The sequence below is a fragment of the Oxyura jamaicensis genome, chromosome 26 (genome assembly GCF_011077185.1).
Source record: "Oxyura jamaicensis isolate SHBP4307 breed ruddy duck chromosome 26, BPBGC_Ojam_1.0, whole genome shotgun sequence".
NCBI lineage: Eukaryota > Metazoa > Chordata > Aves > Anseriformes > Anatidae > Oxyura > Oxyura jamaicensis.
Window position 1 is genome coordinate 5,572,074 of NC_048918.1, and position 24,115 is coordinate 5,596,188.

The 24,115-nt window shown below is 43.6% G+C and overlaps 1 protein-coding gene and 2 long non-coding RNA genes across 8 annotated transcripts in view; 2 read left to right on the top strand and 1 right to left on the bottom strand.

Moving 5' to 3' along the window:
• KCND3 (potassium voltage-gated channel subfamily D member 3) overlaps positions 1-24,115 on the bottom strand; it is a 120,466-nt gene that overhangs the window by 6,917 nt on the left and 89,434 nt on the right. For 4 of the 6 annotated variants that reach the window (XM_035347401.1, XM_035347400.1, XM_035347402.1 and 1 more), the window contains exons 4-7: positions 11,124-11,225; positions 5,352-5,444; positions 2,564-2,620; positions 1,358-1,605 (exon numbers count right to left, since the gene is read on the bottom strand). In XM_035347401.1, coding sequence (XP_035203292.1) covers positions 1,358-1,605; positions 2,564-2,620; positions 5,352-5,444; positions 11,124-11,225 — 500 coding nt within the window. Of the gene's footprint in view, positions 1-1,352; positions 1,606-2,563; positions 2,621-5,351; positions 5,445-11,123; positions 11,226-24,115 lie in introns of all 6 variants that reach the window. The other 2 variants (XM_035347405.1, XM_035347404.1) reach the window with 2 other exon arrangements.
• On the top strand, positions 538-840 carry LOC118178685. Its single transcript, XR_004756258.1, has 2 exons — positions 538-672; positions 749-840. It is a non-coding gene; the product is annotated as an uncharacterized LOC118178685 (long non-coding RNA).
• The window catches only part of LOC118178686, a 98,406-nt gene continuing 79,939 nt past the window's right edge, over positions 5,649-24,115 (top strand). The window contains exon 1 of the long non-coding RNA XR_004756259.1: positions 5,649-5,748. This is a non-coding gene — a long non-coding RNA (uncharacterized LOC118178686). The remainder of the gene's footprint in view (positions 5,749-24,115) is intronic.

Sequence of the window (24,115 nt, forward strand, 5' to 3'; positions counted from 1 at the left end):
TTTAAAATATAAAGCTCCCAGTTGGAAAGCTATTGCTGTTGTTATCTCAGAGTGACTCACCAAGAGGATGTTTTTTGATCTCTCAAGCATCCCAAGAACACCACAAAACCCATTCTGCTCCCCGGTTACCTCAGTCGCAAGCTGAGACTGGGGCATTCTTAGAACCTCGGTGGTTCTGCCACTGGCACACAGTACGCCCAGCGAGCTGCATTCCACATGAAGTACAACTCAAAAGCTTTTTTCTCTCTCTATTCTTTCACAGTTTGGTGAGCAAGTGAAATAACTAACAGTGTTGACATTTAAGATATCATTGCTAGCATCTGATATAACACACACTGGAAATAGGTTCATGTTCCCCTGAATTACTGTTTCAGGTGCTGGTATAAACTACTGTCATCTTGAAACTGCAACAGCCTGAGACTTGTTTTGTGCTTATTCATTCATAATTCATTCTCTGAAATGCTGTTCTGACTTCTTCCTGGCACAAAGTAGCTGCTTTGCTGCCCTAAAGGCTGCTTTGTTTCAGTTTCCAGATCCCTTTGATAGGAGTGAGGAGGAGAAAAATGGTAGGTTCAGAAACAGGCCAGTGCTCAAGAAGCTTAATAGGCTGAGGAGGATTTAGCAAGTCATTTAATAACTGCAAGAAATACACAGCGAGGAAATGATTTTTCAGTAAGTTTTGTGTAAAATGATACTGTCTCAAAATTTTCTATCAGAAGAGTAACCTGTGTTACTAACATCTCTCTAGGTGAAAGCTGTGAAGACACCACTGTGAAATTTCTCCTGGTTTGTTTCTCAGTGCTGCTTGTTGCTTGCAGCTGTGATTCAGACACGCATCATGAAAATCAGTGAACTGAGTGTCACTGGTGGACCAGGGCAGCGTGTACAGCTCTCTGCCAGCTTTGGCTGGCAGACTGTGACCAGCTGGTTGTCTTTGCTTGCTCCCATTAAGGGCTTGGAAGCACTGGGCTATTTGGGAGGTGGGCTGTGGAGTGGCCGTGTGCTAGCTTTGGTGACTGGCTCATAGTTGGCAACTACTGGCTCCTGTCTGTGTGATTAGCACTTCATAGGTAGGTTTCAGCTGAAATTTGTTTTTCTATGTCCTGTCTGGTTTAGGAAGAGCTGCACTACAGTTGAGCTTCCACCTGGTTCTCCCCCAGAACAGTTACAGAGAACAGCTAGGAGCAACTTTTCTCAGGCTGTCATTAGAGGGAGGAAAACAAAAGTGCTCCCAGCTCTAGACCCTTCTCCTTGGCTGCTGAATAGGCCTCTAAGAAGCTGCATCAAACATTCAGTTGGATGATGTACTCCAGGGCTTTGCATGCAGTAGTTAGCAGTGAGTGCCTACTTACTGTACCTTGTTGTGAGTGAGGGCTGCTCGCTGCACTGGATGTGGATGGTGCTGAGCTCCTGCATGCTACGGAGGCGAGTGGCTGGCACACTGGAGTTGGGAAGGTGAGTGGTCTTCTTGTTACGGCGAGAACAGCAAGAGGTGGTCAATCCATGGTGACTCGACAAGGAGGGGCTCCGAGAAGACGGGTAGTTTTGCATTGAGCTCTCCATGCAGTTCTGCTCGAACAGTTGCTCATCTATGAACTCGTGGTTCTGGCAGGGAAAAGAACAGTGCCATTACTCCCTGGCAGCAGTACCAGCTGTGACCCAACAGCAGGTTGTTTTCAACAGCACCTTATGCTAGGTTGGTGGGCTGTGTCAGTCAGTACCTTATCTGTGTAAGATGCTTTGTGCCTGAAAATATTTGTACTAGGCAGATCAAAAAGTAACTCTGCCCTTCTGCTCTCTGCAACCAGGAGATTTTGCTGACCTGCATCCATAGGGGAATAAGAGAAACTGTTGCAGTGACAGAGGCATGATACAGTCTGTTAATACTGCTCGGTTTACATAGCTGGAGCTGGTTAATATAGTGTCTGATTTTCCTTTCATTTTTGTGTCTGACTTCTGAAAAGTGGCTTCAAAGTCTCTGCAATGCCACGTGGTTATTAAACCCCAGAGAACCCCAGGAGTTTCAGGAACCTTTTTGTTTGTTCCTGGGGACAGGATTGTGTTGTGTTTGGAGGACCATCTGGACCTCTAATGGATTTGCAGGATGTTGCTTGTAATGGCTATTGGGTGCAGAACATAACCTGCATTTCACTGGGTGCTTCTATTAACTGAACAGAAATAAACATGGCAGCTGAGAGTGGGAAGTGGGTAGGGGAAGGAAATTCAGAAAGCTGAATCTGTAAAGAGTTTTTGTGCTGAGGAACAAGAAATCCTGAAAGAAAGAACTCTTACGCACATACATGGACAATAATTCCAGTGTACATACTTATCCAGCCCCTATCAGCATCAGAAAGGATGCGAAACAAAAGCAACTATGGTGAAGGCAGCCATCAGTTTTCACTGGACCAACTCACAACTCTCAAAGGAAATGAGCACTGGATAGCAAAAAGAGGCACGTGCACAAACTCCCAAAGACAAGACCAGGAACGAGAAAGGAAGCAAACACTCTCCAGACACATCACAGAGATCATAGAGAAAGCAAATTGAATTAAAAAGGAAATACCTTGATGGTGGAAGTTCGTACAGATAACAGGGGATCATCCACAAGATAGGACAATCCCTACGGACAACATGCCAACAAAAGATAAAAACACAATTGATTGTCCATTCCGGCATTCAGAAATTTAGTCCCAGCATTGCATCTCTTGTCTCAGCATTCAAGCCGGCTCACTCAAGTTTGAATGGGCAACCAGACCTTCTCTTTTCCAAACCTTGCTTGAATCAGACCCGTTTGTTCGTTCCTTCTCACCCTTAAGCTTTTTCTTGAAAATAGAACAAGACTGGTTACAACTTTATTGCTTTGATCTTTTGAGAGCCACGGGCAAAGGAAAACAAAGTTTCAGCTGCTGATTCACAAGTAATGAATTGGAGTTGCATTGCCATTGGGTCACCAATGGATATGAGTTTTGGTTATGGTCTGTGGAAACACAGAGTAAAGGTTTGGGTCGAAGGACTGGATTCAACGCACTCAGCATTTGGAGAAAATGTGGCATGTGAATGTCCATACTCAATGCAGGAGTCAGGAGGAGTGGAGGAGCTCCTTTTCTTTGAACAAACTCCATCCGTTGTGTTAATATGACAAAGTAGCCTTTCTTATGGCAGCCACATGTGCTTTAGAGTCACTTTGTCATTTTATACACCAGATTTCTGAGCCATTCACAGCCATTCAATTATAAGACTGTATGCTCGTGGCGACTGCAGATACCATGACAATAAATAAAGGTACTTTTAGAATCTTCATGCCTAGTTTGAGGAAAGGTGAATTGCCCATTGAAACAAGTTTGCAACCATGGTACATTCCTCATTCCATTCCTGCAACTTCATCACAAAATGACTCTTCAGTGTTTAAAAATTCATATTTTTTTTTTTTACAATCTAATGTTTTTGGGGGGGAAATGTTGCGTAGTATTTTATAAGTTTATTTGAATTTTTAGAAGTACAGCACAGGCTGATTGAACAATTTGGATTGGTAACTTGAGACCAGAATCCAAACTAGCTGTGTGATTTAATAAAAATTCCATGATAATAACTGGCTGAAATATATGGGGGGAAAAAGCATTAAATATGGTGCAGGTTGTCCCTCTAGGTTCTCATTCAATTTGAAGTATCATTGTTATTGCCAGGCTTTGCTGAAAAAAGCAATGTTTGAAACATTTTCAACCACTGAGATTCACTGAGCAGGCTTGCGTGCTGGAGGCAGCGTGGCTTTGTTAATGTGGCAGGCTAATACATCCACTAATTAGGATTGGCTTTGTTACTTCCAGCACCCTAGCTGGCCGGTTAGTAATGGGGTGACTCACGCGGCTCCCGGAGATGCCCACGGCCTGGTGCGGAGGTCAGAACGCCTATCAGCTTGTACAAGGTCAGGGCCTTACAAGAGCCGACCCTGGAGGCAGGGATGCCAGCTTTTGTTTGCCTCAGCCAGTTTGTTAAAGTTTTCAAATGGAAGTATTCTTGTGAAATATGGGTCACAGTAGTAAAGCTTTTAAGCATGAAGTTCTAAACCAAAGAGTCAGATTGTGAAATATCTGCTTGTTATGTAACATCCAAAATTGCTAGAGACAAAGGCAAGATGAGTCTTATAAAATGAATTCAATAGTCATTGATACAGGAAGAATCAGTTCACTGCCCTTAGAAAGGTGACCTTAATAGCTCATTGTGATAAAGCAGCTGTGCTCACAGGTCACTGTAATTAACCAGTCTTCTTCTTCCAGTGTATCGCTGAGGCCTAAGTGATGTTATTCCAGCATAAGCCAGACTATGGAAGTGAAGGTGATTTGTCTAAAAGAAAGCTCTTGCAAGTCAGAAATCAAAAGTACATTTGATGATGGATGCAGATAGAAAAAGTCATGAATATTTCAAATGTTAACCTCTCTTCATTCTTTCTAGAATGAATCATGGTATAGATAATATGTTCCTTTACTGCATAACCTTTTATATAAACCTGGAAGTAAAACATATGTATCAGAAAATATCTGAAATGTTTCAAAGACTTCTGCATACAGAATAACTTAATAATGAAAAAATAAAATTCTCACACCAACACCTTGCACGACACAAACAGAAGTCATTGTCAGAGAAACTGCTTGGCTGGCTCTGAGATAAATTACCGTGTCTTGCGACCAGAACCGTAGTGAGAAAAGATACGTGCAACCTTTAAACCCATTAAGAGAGTTCATCTGCTCTGCTCCATAGAAAGGGCTAAAGGTTGGTTTTTCCAGCCTGGTCTCCTGTTGGCACAGACCAAGTTGGGGTTTGTACTCACTGACTGCAGCTTCTTCCTCTTAAGACAGCAGAAGTGTCCAGTGGCACTAAGTGGCACAAGCAACAAGTACATACGATGTGTGACTGACAGCACAAGACAAACACAGTTTGTTTCTCTTTCAGAAGCACTGAAAAAATTAAACCCAGTATGCAGCTCATCTATAGGATCTCCCTAAACCCTTGCTGAAAAGTTATTTGTATTCCAGTGAACTGAGCAATCTGCTATTGACTTTGTACAGGTGTAGGTGACTGGAGTAGCAGACAATCACACCCCTATCCCTTTGTTCACTGATTTCTTTTTCTTTTTTAAAGAAGACTCGATGAAATTGAAATGCATTTATTCCATTGCTGGGTATTCTGGGGAACTTGAGTGTCAGTCCACTCTGGCACAGCTTGGAGGTCCACCTGGGATGTGTGCCCACCCAAGTGGCAGTTCAGAGCATACTATGTGCACAGCTTGTCCTTATGAAGCCTGGGACAGGCACAAAGACTTAAGAAGATGTAGAAAGGGTTGTGTTGTTACTTACGGTTGTTTTTTCCAGGCAGTGCAGCAGGTGGTGATGTTGGCTTTCAATTAAGGAGGTGCCTTTACTCATATGCTGTTCATCTTCGGTGGATCCCTGGAGTCAGAAAAAGGGGAGGGAGGAACAAAAAACCCAAACCAGGTGTAAAACCATGAAAACAACCAACCACCAGCATGAGCTTTCACAGGGATAAAGATGATAATTTCAGTGTTATCATCTCTCGGGTTTTTCTCATGAATCTCATGAGAGTAACTCTTCTTTTTTTTCTTTCCTTAATTCTTTGGCTAGTAAACTCAGGTGGGGAAATGAGCTTTGATTCAAAACCAGTGTGTTTCTAGCCATTTTGTAGCTGTGGAGGAAACACTGCTGTTGTATGGTCGAAAGGCTCTGGAACCAGAAGGTAAATAATAATAATAATAATAAAAAACTATGGTGTTTTATTTTTCCTAAAGCTGTTAAGACTTTTAAAATTGTTGTGACCTTTGAATGCCAACAGATGTGCCTTACACTCTGCTGTCTCTCAGGAGACAAAGCATGTGCTGTGTCAGTTCTGCTGAGTTGCTGGCTCTGCCTGACCTTGCTGCTCTGAGCTGGGTCTGCTGGCACTGGCGTGTGTTGTGCTGGGACCTCCCGAGGCGTGGTTCAGTGCCAGATCAGAAAGTGTGAACATGGGCTTCGTGTGTTGGACTTTGTAATGCTGTTTCTAGAGACAGGACTCCTAGGTCTCTCCTCTACGTGAACATGGCCAACTATTCTCCACACTTGGTACGTGCAGTGTATATGGGGCTGTTCTTCCCTTGCCTCAGCATGCAGTGTGTGGTTGTTGGTGGGAAGCTTGTGGCTGGTCCTGAGGCCTGGGACTGGTGTGCGATGAGGGCATGGAAGCCCTCTTTGAAAGGCAGGGACAAGTGAGGAACAGGCAGGCGCTACGTGTGTAAGAGTTAATACGTATAAATTACCCTATCCAAGCATACCTCAGATGAAGGAGCACTGTGCATCAGTGGTGAAGGGTTTATGTCTACGTGAAACGCAGCAGCAGTTCCCTAGGAGGAGGGTCCATCTCCATTAGGTTCTCATTGAGCTGGGGCTCAAGGGTCCTGTGTTTTGTCTCATTAACACAGCACACAGGAGCACAGCAAACTGAGAGGGAACCCCCTGTGCATCACCTAGCACAAAATCCAAACAAGGCAAGCCTGCCCAAAGGCCTCCTGATCCAGGTATTTGACTGTCTGTGCAGCAAGACCTGTAAAATTGGGTGGGATGGGGAAGGCAGCAGAACCCCTTAGCAGAAGTGCCAAGATTTTATCTGTTGCTCTAAAGGGGGTCAAATTCAGCTGTGCTTAAGGTATTGCTTTTAGATGCACCCATGTGGCACAGTGATTCACTGCAAATGTGCATTCTGGATGCCATTTCCTGGGTGGCTCTGCGATCCTTAAGTGAAGGAATAACTCTGTCTCTGACAGATGCCAAAACATCGCTGAATTGGTACACTTAGAAAGCTGACTTACTGTACGCAGAATTAATAGATTCCTGTGGGAATGCATCTTAAGCAGGTTATGGATTTTTTGTTGCTTTGGTTTTGGAAGGTAGAGCATTCCCAGAAGTATTTTTAAGAGTAGCCTAAAAAAAATAATCAGTTCCATTCTTCTTATTAACGATCCTCCCAGTGAGCTAACACATCAAGCAGATCCTGTTCCTACCCTACTGGGATTACTGACTCTGGTGAAGTCTGTGTTGGAATATTTCCCAAGGAGGTCCCTGCAAGCCTTAAAGAAAATATAAGACTGCACTAAAACACTCTGGAAAAGGAGGGAGGAAGAGCAGATATTGCAAAAAGTATCTTTATGAAAGGATTTGCTTGAGACAGAGACAAAGCTTCCCTACTTCTGGCAGAAGAGTGAAGCCAAATGTCACATTTTGGCAGCACGATTCGGTCTCTTTCTGTGCCTTCCATTACAAGGCAAATCTTGCCATTGATGGAAATGGATCAAGGAATGGCAGTGACCAGGAATAAAGTGTAGCATCAGTGAGTATGATTCCTACCTTATCGTCTTTTCACCTTTTTCTTCAGCCAGATTGGTGTTTTCAGAACAAGAAAGCACGCAGCCATTCAGAACATCCTAGCATGCAAATTGAGAGAGAGATCTGCAGGCACTGCACAAATGCTTGGCGTTTTGATAGTGCTGCTGAGGGCTGTATACCTACAGAGATTGCATTAGTGGTACCTATGTTACTGCAGGCAAACAAAATCTGTGTCTTCATTAGGAAGTTTGGCTGTAATGAAAAAAATGGTGGGGGGAGGACGGGGGCTGGCTTGCTGTTTGAGCTGGGGTGCCAGTTTTGCAGGGTTTGATGCCAGCTACCATTCAGTTTGTTCTTGGAAGGCGTTTGCTGAGCTGTTGGTTGCTTTGAGGGAGACTGAAACATACTGTGGCATTGGTTCTGAAGTCCAAAACGTTTCCATTACAGAGGTATCTTCTACTTAGTGCTTCAGCATGCAAAATTGGGCGTTGGTGAACTGAGACGAGCTGGTTCAGTGGTTAGACTGACCCTCGCTGTGAGAATGGCTATAATGCTTATCTATGGCTAAGCAGATTCTGCTTGTGAAAAGGGACAAGACCTCACAAACTACTGTTCCTAGGATATACACTGCCTAGCATTTTAGCTAAAAGGGAATTTCGGCTAGCTGTACAAGGAGATTATCACTAAGAGGATATGTAGGCTGCTGCCATGGGAAGAAGCTCACCATCCCTTGAGCGCTTCTGACATAAAGCCCACTAAAAAGCTCTCTAAATGAGAAGAAAAAGCTCTGAGTACTTGGTGTCTAGATGGCAAATGCAAAATGCTACAAATCCATGTTTCTGTGTTCTTGCTAGGAACAGAACTTCTTCCTGCTGCTGTCCTTGGATCAATCCTTTTCTTCATGTGTTCATTACTCTGATGCAAGGCTACAGGCTGAAGACATGCTGTTCCCTCGAAAGATGCTGTTAGTGTGTTCATTGTGGTGCTAATGAAACGAAATTCTGGGACGTGTTCCGGAATCTTGAACAGCCCTTCTCTCCCAGTTTATTAGTTTGACTGCAGCATCAGAGCTGGGGTATATTCTGGAGCAGTTTGTTTCTTTCCCCTCAATTAAACCCTCAGGGTGTCAGACTGCTGGGCAATCTGCTGGACGCTTGTAAAACAATTATACATTGATCACAGTACTGTGTGATTGCTAATGATGAAAGTGATCATATCTAGTCATGGCCATATCATAATTGCACTTGGAATTGCTGCTGGGTACCAAACAAGCCCAACGGCAATCTGGCCACGTGAAGTCCATTAAAGTTAGCATGAGTCCTGGGCAAGGTATCAAAACGGGATGTGCACCTGACCAATGAAGCAGTTTGATACTAATTTGACTGAGGGATGTACACAGTATGTAGATAATACTTTAGCCCCTGCTATAGCAACTGCACAAGTCACATTCCTTCATTTTTTTTCCAGCCTAAAAATTTGGCTGGCTAGACTGTGCTGTCATTCACGTCTTGTACTCTCTTAAGAATAGTTTGTTCTGCTGCCATAAAATGAAAGGACATAAAATCTTGCCTTGTGGAGTTTAAGTGGTCGTGTATACCTTTCTGACAAAGGGTGCACTGCAGTTCTGAAGTGATTTATTGCCTCTGTCTACTAGTGGAGAGATGTCTTGGTTCTTGATTCAGGAATGATGGTAGTCCTCAAGTAGTCAAAGATCATTTCCTGGCAGTGGTGCAGATGCCAGGCATGGCTTTGGCAGGTTTCTTGTTCTAGTCAGTGATATTCCTGTGTGGCACAGGCAGATGGTAGTTCTGCCTTCCTTCCCCTTAGCCTTTGCTTTTGGCTGTTTCATCTGGAAGTTCCATAGGGCGGGGATATTTTCTTACAATGTAATGATAGAAATGTATGTAATATTTGGTGCTTTCCCAAGTAGAGCTCATGGATCTTACTGGGCTGTGGGGAAACTGTGTTAGTGGTTAGAGCCGTAGGCACACCAGAAAGCAATTTGAACCCAGGAAAGCTTGGGAAGACCTGCTCTAGGCATTAATCTATATCTAACTTTTTAACGGGTAAAAGAAATCCTTTAGAGCCTCTTCAGAAATGTTTTTGTTAGCTTTCCTGTGTGTACAACAGCTTGGTAGCCAACGAAAAGACCCTTCTTCCAATTAGTTTTGGGCAGGTGCCAGAAAATGAACCCATTCAGCCAAATATTTCTCTCAACCTTGTACATCTTGGATTTAAGCACTGGTATGTCAGCTGCTCTCCTGTGAGTGATCTTGGCCGGGAATTTTGGTTGATGAGAGATGTGAGGAGATTCATGTTGGGATGACAGGCTGGAAGATCAAGCGAAAACTGCGTCCATGCTAAGCTCCTCTGGCATTTATAAAACGGGGGGGGGGGGGGGCGGAACGGACCTAGAAATTTAAAGCACAAAAGTTTTAAATTGTAGTCAATTTTTTGAATAATGACACAGTAGACTCAGCTGAGGTGGTGTCCCACTCCTGAGCCTTTCACTGGTTGGGAATAATCTCTGGACTACTTGTGACCAGTTGTCCTGGTCTCAATATTTTCTTGATATAGAAACTTTCCTTGAGCTGCTCACAAGCAGCATGTGGTTCGAGAACCACAGATTTTCCAAGCATCTCTGCCGTTTGTTGAGCAGGGGACATTATTTGTGTAGTTAGGATGATCGAATTTGTTTTGGAGGGGAGCACATAAACTGATCCGGGCCTCTGGCCTTCCAAATCCATATTTCATGTAAAGTATGTTTGAAAGCTACTCCAGTTACAAAAGACCACAGTCTGTTATCTACGTCTGCACCGAGAAACATCCTATATGTAAAAACAGGTGGTGCACAACTTGCTTCTGCGTGCTGGACCTGCTGATCTTGGGTAGGAATGGGCTCAGGTCCTACACCGCTAGCTTGAAAAAAGTTTTCACCTTTAGTTTTACAAATGCAAACATCCTGGCAAGGATGTATGCCAGGGCAAATAGTAGACAATTGAAGGATTAGGCCCCAAGTAAGGATGCACGAACAAGTGCAAGGTGGCTCTGGTGGCTCAATTAGGCATTCTTCATCTTGTTCTTTGCTCCCCACATGCACGAAAGGCTGCTTTATTTGAAATGGAATCCATGAAATGTGCTAATACCTGCTCTGGTGTTGATCAGGCTTAATGTAATAACCTCCTCTCGTTTTCACTGATTCTGCTGAGCAATCTGACGCACTTACATTTTTTCTTCTCATGAATAGCTAATATTAGCCTCCAGATGCCTTTCTATTAAAAATAAACCCACCACCAAACTGTCTGAAACAAGAACTAGGGAATATTTTCCTGTCCTGTTATGCAGATAGTCCATGTTAGGCAGAGACTTCTAAAAATAAATAACTATATGTTGAACGACTGTGGATATTTATAGCCCAGGCAGACGCTGGGTGGTCCAAAGCAGCGCAGCTCCCACAGCTTCTTCACACCAAGGTTTGAACAAGCTGTGAACCTGGCCTCTGCTGGAAGGCCAGATCCTTTCCCAGCTCAAGAAGGAGCCCAAGGAAGTTTCTTCCTCTGCTGCAGTCTTGCAGCTGGACTCCAGCACAGCATACCCAGTAGTGCAGGTACAGCAGCACGCGCTCCGGGGAGGCTGCCGCGCTGCACGGCCAGCCATGCGGGTGGCAGTGGGGAGGGAAGGGGAGGGAGCCCAGGGAGGGGTGGGAGCAGGGAGCTTCCCAAAGTGAGAAGGAGGTGTTTTGTCTGCACTCACCGTCAGCTCCAGGGCTTCGTTCAGGAGGCCATTGCGCTTGCTGTGAAGGTAGGCGTTGGAGCTGCCCGTTTTGGCCACTCGAATCCTTGCAAGTCGGGCTTTCTGCAAAGGAGACAAATAAGCTGGATTTATACTTTGGCACACCAAGTGGTCAATCCTGTGCTGTCTGTGCCAGGATGAAGGCAATGCCAGGATCCCACTGTACCTGAAAAACCCTGGGGATGAAATGCAGGGGGTATGCAAGTAGGACAAGGCTGCTGGTGAGAACAGCGAGCGCGGGGCTGTCTCCAGGGCCCAGATGAGTGTGCAGATCTGAAGAATGCAGCTGCCACAGTGTTAGTGGCCTTTCCAGAGATAAGAAGTGAGTTCCTGCAGTAAACACGCTGACACCTGGTACCTGGTGGTGGTGGTGGAGATGCTGCTGCAGCGTGAGTGGCTGCTGAGAGGCGTTCCAAGGGAGCGGAGCTGGGAGACGTTTGGTAACTTGCTCCACTTACCAGTCAAGTAGCAAAGATCCTTGGTTTATTGGGAAACACTAATGAAAAGTCTACGTTCCTCATTCAGTGGTAAACAAAGGCACCTTATATGCTCCTTTTGTCCTCTGCACTGGCAATGTTAGTTCATTAGCTTTGGTATCTGACGATATAGGACTGTTTGTCCCCAAACATGCATCTCTTTACAGAATGACAGAAGTCATTCTCCATCAACACTCTTCTCATTTTTATTTATCCCTGACCTTCTTGACATCTAGAGGAACAAGTTAAATGATAAAAAGCAGCCCAGAACAAAGCAAGCAAGAAAAACTAATAAGGCCCTCTTCTCTTTTGATCACACGTTTTGTTTAGCTTTCCAGTTAGTCTTTTCAAATGTTGCCTGCTTCTCTGTCAAGTGCTGATTTGCCTTTTTCTTTTCTACTGTTAATTTATGACTCAAACACCATTAAAAGTAAATACATGAAATAGCTGTGGCTATTAAAAATAATTACATTGTGCTGTATTTTAAAATGCTGCATAATCTTTTAAATAACATGGAACTCGTGATTTTCCTTTCTAATTAGAGGTGCTAATGGGTATACGCTGTATGAACAGTAAAGCCAAGAGGCAAATGTCTGCAGTGGGTCCAGAGAGTGTTATAATTTTAGGAGTTCTATTACTGTACATGCATGAGTGACTCTGGCCCTCAATATTTGAAAGATTTGTTTAACCTTAAGAGCTTCTGCTTAAACAGACAATTTCTTAGAAAACAACACTCACAGGATAGTGCTTTGCAGCCTTAATTAGGAGTCACAGACTATGAACAGCCTGAAAAATAGATACGCTTTTTGGCACCCCAAAATGGGGGCATCCAAAATTGAATTTCTTTTCTATATTTCACCTAGATTTCATTGTCCTATTTTAATGTTAATACTCCAAGTATAAGAGTGTGAAATCTCTGATGAAAATTACTCTATAGTGAAGATGCGACAAGAATATGAAATTTGATCTTCAATTTTTCTGAGGTCTTTGCAAACTGCTCTTGCTCTAGGACCTAAATGGAGACTGGTCTCAGACTGGAACCTAGAGAGGAAAAAAAAAAAAAAAAAAAAAACAAAAAACACTACTAGAAGCTAGGAGTTGCAGGTAACAGCCAAGTCTCAAGTCTCAGCCTGTGCTCCATGAGGTTTACTTACAGTGGTGTAACTTCTGAGTGAACTTGCACATGAATTAGGGAGGGAGCGGGGATAAGGGATCAAAGACTATTCCATTTCTTAGTTACGTGGTACTTTATCCCTGTTAATTACATTTTTCATGAAATTTTCTTCCATTTTAAAGCAATACACCTTTGTGTGTCTGTTGCTATCCACAATGATCTTATCTCTTCTGTAATCAGGACTGGATGGTGGATCCAGTGATGGTCTGTACAGTGAGGCTCTGGCAACCACAGAAGACTTTCCTTCCTTTTCCTTTCTGTGCTTGACAGAACATCAGCTCCTTTTGCTGCAGGAAGTGTGAGAGTCTTTCAACCTACCCACCTCACATACAGCAGGAAAAGTTTCATCATCTTCAGTTGCTATCATCGTCAGTTCAGTCAATTGTTAAAGTGGATTCAGTCTTAGGCTCTTGTAATGAACATTATTCCCTTTGCCTTCAGGCTAGCAGGAGATCAAATATTAATAGCTGTACTCCACATGGACTGGAGATGGTTCGTTTCTGAGGTCTGTTCTCTTTTCTCCTTTGAAACAGGGCCACTAGCTATCTTAATAATTAAACCCCATAGCTTTTGTAGTTTAGAACAGACGTTGTTATTTTAAAAAATGTCAGTGGGGCAGGGCAGAAATTAATCCTATTTTCCTTACACAAAAGACTGTCTGGGATAGTCACATCACCTAACTCTGTGCCCCCGTCGTGATTAAATTTGGTAGATATCTTGATTAAGTCAGCTAGAGAAGTTAATTAAAATTGGTACCTAAAATTGGTTTGGCCCTCCAGATAATTTCCCAAGTTGGGCTAAAAACAACTCTAAAGTTATGGTTCATGGTTTTTATGTGAAAATCTGTTTATGTGAAATGTGCATTATTTGGAAAGCACATCTATCAAGTTGTGCGAGCTTTACAAGATGTCTAGGTAGGTGTTTTATGTTTCTGCAGGATGCAGTACTTTAATCACACCTGAGAGCACAGCAGCTCTCCCCTGGCATTGCAGTTGAGGTTTGACACTGGTTTGGGTGACTGAGCTGAGTGGATTGTGGGCGAGAAGGGCACCTGGCAGCAAGCTTACAATTCAGGTTACAGATGGAAAGCAGGTAAAAGTGGGCTATTTCAGCAGAGTTTTGTGTTATCTGCTGGGATCCATCAGTCTGGATGTGGCAGGCCAGCAAAGGTATGCTTTGACAGGTAGGGGAAGAGTACAGTGCAGGAGTAGAGGCCTTGCACTTAGGGCGCCCTGCACAGACTTTGATGAAGCACTGTTTTGTAGAGAACCCTACACTATGTACTGGCACATATTTAACTGTCCAAGAATTAAGCTGATGGGGTCTTCCAAATTCTGCCAGTTTGTAACACTTTTATGGGTATGTCTTTGTTATTTCAGCTGTTTACATGCCTCAGTACTTCTGCTCTGCAGGACAAGAAAAAGCCAAGTGCAGGACCATGGGTTTTTGACCATCTGCTGCAAATGTCTTTGGAGGGGATAGCTGTCTTCTGCATCTCATCCCACAAATGTGGCAGACTAAAGGTCATTAGGGCCAGGCCTGAGATCACTGTTACTGAATATAACCCCTGCACAGAGAGTCTAAAAAAGGAAGGAAAACGGCACACTGTGTCTGCATGTAGAGTGGTAAGAGGAGTTGCTAGGAAACCACAGGATCTCAAAATGCATATGACCTAATCTGGAAGATAATTTATATGATGAAAATAATAATACTAATGACAGCCACTTAGAGGTTAGGATGATTAATTTGGTTATCTTAGTGCCCACGTGTTTTTGAGAGCAGGGTGGAAGGCAGGTCTCAATAACTTCTGGCTCCTTCCTGCTTTTTAAGAAACTGGAGACTGAATAAGCAGAATGGCAGTGAAGCCCTGCATGCGTAGAGTTCTGAGATAAGTGGGTGAGGGTGATGTAAGTGGCTGACAGCATCCTAGGTACCAGCATTTTCCAAAGGGGCTAGCAAAGGAGAAATAGAATAGCATGTCTTCAACGTTTAGCTGCTTTGGACAAGGGAAAGAAGCAGGCGTTGCAGGCTAGGAAAAATGCTTACCAGATGGCAGACCCAGGAAACAGCTAATTATTATTTATTAATGATTTTCATCTAGTTCTTATGGAGATAATGTTCACTCTTGATTTATGTGGTATCATAAACTATTAAGTTACAATCTATGACATAATTTCATATTTCCCAGACATCTTCAGCTTTCCAGATCTTCTGTGCCTTTGTGCAAGGAGATGGGCTGGAGCACATGTATGGCAGGTACTGGATGTCCAGGTCCTCCCGTTCCCTCCTGTGCCCCCTCCTGTTCCCTCTTCAGGCTGGAGCTGTTATTAGCGTTATCCTTCCTATCTAACTTTATCTACTAAAACCACACAAAGAGCATTCCTGGCAGAAAATGCAGCTATGTTGGATATTTAATAGTGCTTCACATTTTATCTCCTAAACAATTAGTAGTTTGAATATGAGCAGTCCTGTTGGTGACTGCTGCGGTGAGTTCAGTGGTGCAGTATATGGTCTCTTACTGCTGACATGAAGCTGTTCTCAAAGGTAATCAACAGAATACTTTTGATCCGATTTTTATTTCTAGGGTACAATATCAGAGCCATTCAGTAAATGCTGTTTTTTTTCTTCTTGCATTTGTCTGCGTCTGATGCTAGTTTGAGTTTGCACTTGAAATGATCTTGTGTTTGACTCTAATTTTATTATAAAATTCAAAAAGAAAAAGAATTCAGCAAAGATTTCAATTTGTACTCCTGAGTGGGAATTAGTACACATGTGTAACTCGGAAAGGGGATTAATTCAATCTTCATCTGGTGGAAAACAGCTTAGCTCCCTTGGTCTGTTGGGGTATTTTTCCTTTGCAAGTGGAAAACAGAAAATTCTTCTTTTAAGAAATAAAAAATAAAATATTGTCTAGAGCAGACAAGAAATTAAATCAATCTACTGCTTGTGGAGTGCTTTCCTCAATATAATCATGCGACACTCATCTGTCCTACTTATGGCTCTGAGAAGCTGATATGCCATCTTTAACAAAGCTTGGAAACAGGCTGGACTGCCAAATTAGGACTTGGGGTTATTACATGCGTTTGAACAGTGAGCGAAATAATAGCTGTTTAAAAAGCAAATGGCCCATATAATAAGTACTGGTTGTTATTCTGCTAACCCTGGTTCCATCTGGCTATTGCAATAGGCGATGGAGTTACAGCAGAATTAGAAAAGTCAGTTTCTGCAGATCATCTTTCTGTCATCTTAACCTTTCCGAGAAACAAAGTATGCACATTTGGACTTTCCTTCCTCTAAATTCTTTACATTAAGCAGCTTTTGAGCTAAGTTTAAATATTCTGTCGCTTTTGCTTTGGGGGAGATATTGTAGAGCTGCATATGAAAATTAGACTGCGTAGAACTCATTATATTCCTATATAATTTGATAGAACCACTTATAGTCAGACCTTGATCTTATTTTGGGCCTCTTCATTACTTTCCAGACATGAAAGATTCCCCTCCCCTCCTTTGTGGCTCTCCTTTTAATCGTACCTTACCCTTGGCACCATTAAAGCAACAGAACATCATTTCAAATGCACTGTATCGTTTAATCTTTTCCAACACTGAAGAACATGATGTTCAATCTATTTATAGAACAATGCACAGAATATGGAGTTTAATGGATCTCAGCTTCTCTACTAGTCATAGATACCCTAGCTGATGAAACAGAACTTTGAAAAGAGTCATAATACGCAAAACTCGAATTAGGAAATGCAAGACTGTCAGGAAGTCTCTAGAGCACTGAGGCCAGTTCTCGCCTACTGCAAACCTAACAAGTTCTGGATTAAAATTAGTAAAGCTCTTACTCCTATTGGGTATCTACTTTAAAACCTCATTCTTCCATTTAGAAAATAGCTTCTGATTTCCTGCCTGCATGTATTTATCACCAGTTTTACTCAGTTGCCATTGTATTGACGTTTTCTTTTTACGTAGACCATTCCCTTTCTGATGTTTGCTGCTTATTCATTCTACTTTAAAGAACAGAATAAGCTTCATTTTTCCTGGAGTTTGATAATTCTCACTTCATTCCTTTGCTTGTCACTTAAAAAGTAAGCTTTTTTCAAGGTCATTTCCTATTTTATCCTCTATAGATGCCCTGCGTATTTCTCTTGTTTTTCCCAGTTACCCAGCCATCCACCCAGTGAGGGTTGTATTCAGACCCCGATCTCTAAGAACTGACCATATGGACATTTTTTTCTTTATTGAAATACACGTTATACATAGCTCTCCCATCATGGCCGAAATTCGAAGCTTGCTGTGTGCCAAGGTTCCTGTGCTGCTAGTCCAGCTGACTGACAAGTTAGCTCCCTTCACTTCTTAAGCTTGCCTCTTAGTATAGTAATTGAAAAACAAACCAACAAAAACATAACCCTGCATATGCTTTTGTCTTCTTACCACTAGAATAGATCTTAGAGCTTGAGTTAAAGTCACTCCAGGGTTGCATGGTGAAAGAGGTGCAGTTGCAGTGTACTGGGAATGTGTTAGAGTTTGTTAGAGTTGGAAGCAAAGTGTTATGGGGTTTAAGTTACGGTGTTGGGAGTTTGTTTAGAAACATTAATAAGCATCTTCTCAAGAAAAAAGCCTCATGTTTTCCTGCAACATTAATGGAGAGCTTGCTGTTCTCTGTTATAATGGTTCTTGGTTTCAGAGAAAGCAAAGTATGATGAATGTCTGGGATCTGTCTGTCTGTCTCCAGATCTCACTTGTTATAACATCCTTCACACAGCTCACACCCCTAATTAATAGCTATAAACTATTCAGGGGATGGAGAAATTAACAGAATTTAATCTAGTGTCAGATGCCAATTTACTAGGCCTGATATACGAACAGTAATTAATGGTGCAGAGGCTTGTGATTAGCTACAAAAAAATGGAGGCCATCACTTAATGTAGTGCTACTCACACCTTCCATGGGAAGATAGAGGAAACACAGGAGGAGAAAAACAACCACAAACCTTTTTATGAAACTCGAGAGAACTAACAAACCTGTAAAACTCCCTGTGGAATGAAGCACAAGGGGGTGAGGAGGCAGCAGGACTGTTTTCCTGCTTTGTTGCTGACTCACTAGCAATTAGAGCACTTGGCTCTGAACCCCAGGTACCCACCAGCAGCAAGTGGAGTGGCTGGTGTTAGACTTCCCTTGCGTGAGTGCAGGCAATGCCAGCCCGGGTAAGGGCAGGGACTGTGCTCCGTGCCACTTCTCCATACTTCAGGCTTTCAGCAGTAATTGAGGGAAGTGTTGCTGGCTGGCAAATGAAAATTATTCAGAAGTCATCGGATGACAAAGTTGTGTAGTGCAATTGGCTTTCTTACTGAATCTGCTCTTACTTGTTCCTCCTGTTTCTGAGGTCCCTGGGGACAAGTCTCTTGCAGCCAGCTTTTGGAAAAGAAAGGTCCGTCAGAAACCCATCCCGTGGTCATATTTGATGAGTGAAGGCTCATACAAGAATGTGTGTCACAGCTCACATCTCTACAATGACAGCCACCAAACATTGGCTGCATGCCTCTCTTTGGCAAATACCAAGGGAGAAACCTGCTTCTCGTGCTATATCGGGTGCCGCAGCACTCCCTGGGCTGTCAGCAGAAAGCTGTGGAGTTGTCATGGTTACTCGCTTCCCTGGCCTTGGTTTGCATTCCAGCATCGTTGCACGCTCCTGCTAGAATGGCTCCTAATTGTCCTGACTCAGTTGCTAACGAAGCTGATGTTTCATATGTGGACAGAAATGCACTGGCTGGCGGCTGGATGCTGGAGCTCGTGGACAATGTGTAGAATTGCTCCTTATTATTGTATTTGTTTGGAGTTAATGCTGAGATTGGGCTAAATGGCTGCGCTTACCCAGAGAACAGGTGGCTCAAATTGCCACCAGGCACTGGTCTGCATAGTAAACAGAAGAGTTCTGCTCTGCTGTGACAAAGAGGAGAAAAACTATTTCCTCAGGAGCAATTTGTCTGGTAAATCGAACTCCTTTTTCTTCCTGCAGAGTACTTGCAGGCAGACTGTGATTTCTGCATAAAGATATTTTTTGAAAAATGTCAGTAAGCTGCATGCACGCTCTTCATTCCCTGGCCTGCTCATGGGCTGGCTCTGCCAGCACTCACCATGCTTGGGACCTGTGGCTGGGCAGGGAACCGCGTGCTGCCCCTCTGCTGCCTCGCTTGGCGAGTAGGCAAGAATCACCAGTGTAAAAGCTCAGATATAGAAATGTAACATCTTGAGTGTGAATAGTATTACCACAGGATGGTTTCAGTTTATAACCTTGTATGTGTACGTGAACTAACTCTGCAAGAAGCCACTGAGCCAGTAAAGAAGCAGATTTATCCCAGTTTTATGCTTGAGAACACCTGAGTCTCAGGGAGGGAAGCACGGAAGGGTGACGGTGCCACAACATCCGTGTTTGTCAGAACAATGACAATGGCCGTAGTGGGGAGACAAAGGAGGGTGGCAGGCTCCTGTTCATGCCTGGAGAGGGCCTACCTTGTGCAGGTTTAGAGCCTAATCCGATGCTGAAGTTATCTGCACGTACTGCTTGATTGGATTTTCCTGACCTCAACAAAGACTTGCTCTGAGTCAGACTTTGCAGACCACAGCTGCTGGGTGGAGTGGGAGGAGTGCAATAATGGGATTTGGGATTTTTCACATTGGGCCATCGGCTGGGAGTGGTTGCGGAGAAATTCTGCAGAGGCCCTTGAGCGATGTGCTAGGAGGCTGCAGGGTTTTCCCACCTGTCTGACAGATGTGGGTAGGGGGCTGCCCTCCCAGCACCACGTCTATCAGGACGAATGCTGCTCTTCATCTGTTGATCACTGGCAGGGTACAAATCAGTTACAGCAGGACGCTTCACTGCCATTTTTACCTACTTTAAGTGATGTTTTTTTTCCTGACTCAGTGGATATATCCATGGTGCTTCATCTGGATGTAACCATGCATTGTAGGTGCGCTGGCACGAGGCTGTGGTGTTCAGCACGTAGACTGGGAACTGCACCGAAGCTGAACAGCACCAGCCCGCTTGGTTCTGCATTGCTGAGGCACAGTGGCAAAATAACTGGTTAACAGAGGTAACAGCAAAGAGTCTGATCACTAGAAGCCTGTTCCAAAGTGGGACAGAGCTTCCCAAGGCTTTTGGCAGAATGTTTTGAATGCAGGTCGAGGTAATTTCAGACAGCATTTATTTAGACATCTGGGATGAAGCCGGCAACATCAGCCATTACAAATCCTACCAACTGTGCTACGTAACGAGCCATCTGGACAGAGCCCCACAGCCCGGCCTTCCAGAAGGCAGGGAGAGCAGGCACCATGTTCCTGGGGTAGCCAGGGAGCCCCTGGGGGGATCGGTTGGGTTCTCACACACTGCAGGCACTACCTGGTCCTGATGGGGATGTGATGTGAAATGGCCTCAAAGCCTGAAATGAATGTACGGAGGGTTGGGGATATTTGCAGAAGTTATTTCAGCCGGGCATCGGGCCACTATCAAAAACAGGCTCAGTATTCAGGGCTTTGGAGGCTAAGCCTGTAAACTACCTCACTGATTTCAGTTTTTCTCTTCAGAGGATGGATTGCAGACATCTGGTAGTCTGATGTAATTTGGGAGCCAGGTACTTTGAACTAGCTGAATTGGTGGAGGACGCCACTTGCTTTTGTGGATGGTATGAAGGAGAAGAGGAAGGATGGTTGGTTGGTTGGTTTCTTTTCCCTGAATTGTATTAGGGAATGTGGCAAGCAGGAAAAAGAGAAGGAAGAGGTACCAACCCCAGAAAAACTGAAGTTTCTCCTTTAAAAAAAAAAAATAATCTTTTCTCCTTGACAGAAACTGTTAACTATCAACAACAACAAAAACATATTCCACCCAGATTCATTGTGTTTGAAAAAAACATGTTTTTTAAATGTCAGCCAGCTCCAGTTTTAACCTTATTGTTTCTCTCTCTCCTCAAGTTCCCAACCCCATCCCCTGCTGGGAACTGAGTCATGTTCTGTCGCTGAGCTCTCCTTAGACAGCTCAGCTCTGCTCGAGTCACTTTTTCTGGCCGTTCTGTTCCATGCTTTGAAGTTCACTAACCCACCTCCAAAATTTAGGGTGTCAGCTGAAAAACAGAACATTTCAAAGCTGACTCCCCTGCTCTGCAGAAAATCAATTATTATAATGGCCTTGTTATTGACAGGTGTGTGGGCCGCCTTTCTCATGGTTAAGATGATGACATAAATTTAGTATTAAGCATTCTCTTCGTCACCATCTTCCCTCTAGAGCAGCACTGCTGACTGCAGTCCTGTTTTCCATGCCTCTGGGAGTGACGGCTGGGTCTGGAACAGGCTGTTTCTAGCGTGCCTCTTATGGAACAATCAGAAAGATATTTGCGTCCTTACTCTTCCTTTTGGCTTAAGCCCCTTTTCAGCATCTCCATAGTTACCTCTTTGTCCGCCTGCAGTCATAGCTGCCTGTGTGCAACCACCTCGCGAGCAGTTCTTGTGGTCTGGAATAACCTTCCTCTGTCTATTTCCTCTTGGCGACTTCCATCTGAGATGTGGCTTCTCCCTCCCTGCTTCATTGCTGTCTCCTGCTGTTACTGGCTCTGTGATTGAATGCTTTAATTCACCCACCTGGCAATGTGTCCGCTTCTCTGCTCCACCTAGGCTGTGCCATCTACTCCTTGATAGCCTGTGTTGCAGTTTGCAGTCCTGCGTTGCACTTTTATGTGATAGCTGCTGTGCAAAAAAAAATTGTCCTGGGTGGACTTTTCCTATCCTAAACCTGGGTGTTTTGTTCTTCCCTGGGAGAGTCCAGATCATTCCAGTAAACCATGGGAAAGCAATGTGCTCTTCTGGGACTTGGCTGCACCAAGCTCTAAGGCCATATCTGTTGCATTATCTGGCAGTCTCTCAGCCATGCGTTTCTCTACTACTCTGCTCAGGTGGGAGTGGCATTGTGGCTTGGGGTCATGTTCGCAGTGCCTAACTTGTAAACAATGAACTCTTTTGCTGTCAATGGAGCAGCATGTTCAGCAGCTGCTCCTTGCTGCCTCTGCTCCTCCTTCCTAGGGCTGCAAAGTGGGAGCTGTGCTCAAGCCAGCTCTGATACTTGTCTGCTTCTTCATGTTGCATCTGAACTGCAAGCTGAACACGGCAAGAGGGACTCCAGCAATGCATGAATTACAAAGTCATTCAATTGTCAAGCCTTTTAAGTGTCAAGTTCTCCTTTAAACCCAGAGACTGTGACATTCAGTAAAGAACAGCATCGTTTCAATGTCAGGAAGGTCTATTCTTAGCACATCAGTCAAAAAGAAAAAAGTATTGGGGGGGGGGGGAGGGCGGCAACCAAAAAAACAATTTTGCCAAAATGAGCCATATCAGAAATGATCAATTCATCCTCCATTCAGAGTGACCTGGTCCTTGCTGCGTGCCAGAGGACAAAATCTGATGACACAGCACAATAAATTAAGATTACCAGATCTTTTTGTAATTAATTCTGTTGCAGTGCAGGTTTGGCAAGGAATAATTTATCTCTGAGGTGATTAAAGCACCAGTGGTGGTTGTTTTTTTCTTTCTTCTTTCCTTGTTGTTCTCCCCTTTTTCCCCCTCCCTCTCTTTCTTTTAGGAACATTTTTCCTCAGTTAGTAGAAGAATAGGTGCTGGTGGGTAACAACCCCCCCCCCCCCCCCCTTACTTTATTCATGCTATTTAAATGCCTTTTCCTCAGTATGAGTTATGATCAAAATAATAAACCTGATTGGTAACCTACTCTTCAAATGTACTTGATATTGTAACAGGTATGATTCTTGGAAGAAATTGAAGCTCTAAAGCATTTATCATAACACCCTAAAATTATTTACTGTGGTGGTTTTACTGTGCTAGGCACCCTTCCCCTCTTCTTCCTTTTTCCACCTTTTATTGCTGAATGTGACATCATATGGTATGGAATATCCCTTTGGTTGGGTTAGGTCAGCTGCCCTGGTGATGTTTCTTTCCCACCTTTTTGCCCACCCCCTAGGAGGGTCAGAGAGAGTCCTGATGCTGTGCCAGCACTGCTCAGCAGCAGACACAGCACTGGTGTGATGCCACTGCTGTTCTAGCTACAAGTGCAGAGTGCAGCACTGTATGGGCTGCTGCAGGGAAAGTTAACATCCCAGCCTGACCCAGTATATTTACTCCTCAACTAAAAGAGAAAAATAATTTATTTAGCACCCTAGAAACTTAGGGAAGATGTCTGTTATTTCTTCAGAGCTGTCTCTCCTAACTCTGCTCACAAAGAGATGCTGTTGGTGGGCGTATTCAAGGGCTGAGAAGGTGCAAAGAGCTTTCTCCAACCTTCTTGAAAAAAGCCACGTAAATGTCCTTGTATCTTTAATTAGATGGGAACAGAATTCTATTACTAAAATTTTCTTATTTCTGAAGAAGAAATTGAGTCCTCTGGAGGGTGATGCTGGAACAAGTCTGTTACCAACACAGGTTCTCTCTGTGCCCATCCTGACCATCTCTAGAGAGACATCACAGCATCACCGTCATCAGTGTGCTTATGTCTCTCTTGCTCTCCTTAGTATTCATGCAGTGATGATCATGTGAAAATTACTCACACTTTTGACTTGAGAAAACTTTCTTAGCCCAGAAATTCATCCAATATCAAGGGAATTAGAAATTCAAATGGGGAGAAATCATACACTGTGTCAATACAGCAGACCTTATAAAAGCTGCAGTCAATCATATTGGCATCAAAGGCGGTGGTGGCACACTTCCTTGCCACCAAGTGGATTGCAGTCCAACAATAAAGGAAAAAGTGAATCAGAACAAAAACCTTCGGTACGCTGCCTGGCTGGGACAGCCTCATCCACAAGCACTGGTCTAGAGTCAGTTCTGGAGCTTCTTTGTATTGTCATCTGTGGCTACACAGAAGTCTTGTTTGGTTATTTGTCTTGCCTGTTTACCTGCCTGGGCTGAACTGTAAAGCAAGTTCTGTCTCTCAGCATATTTACCTACCAGTTCAGTAGAACAAGTGCTTTCTCTTAGTCTTCACTTACGTAACTGGGCTACTGTGCACTGACCCCTTAACAAGCTTCTTTGTGCATATTTCTTTTTGAAAACATTTATTTTAGGCAATATGTAAGTGTTTTGAATGGGAGCAATTTGTGTCTCTTTTCTGTTGTTTGTTTTTCTTTTATAGATATATAAATGTATATGTTTGAAAATGCAAAATGTGTTGCTAACTGTCGAGGAGTATTTGTCCTTGTAGTTGGTTAGAAGTTACTGCATTGACCTGTAAGTTCACCATACTAAGAAAG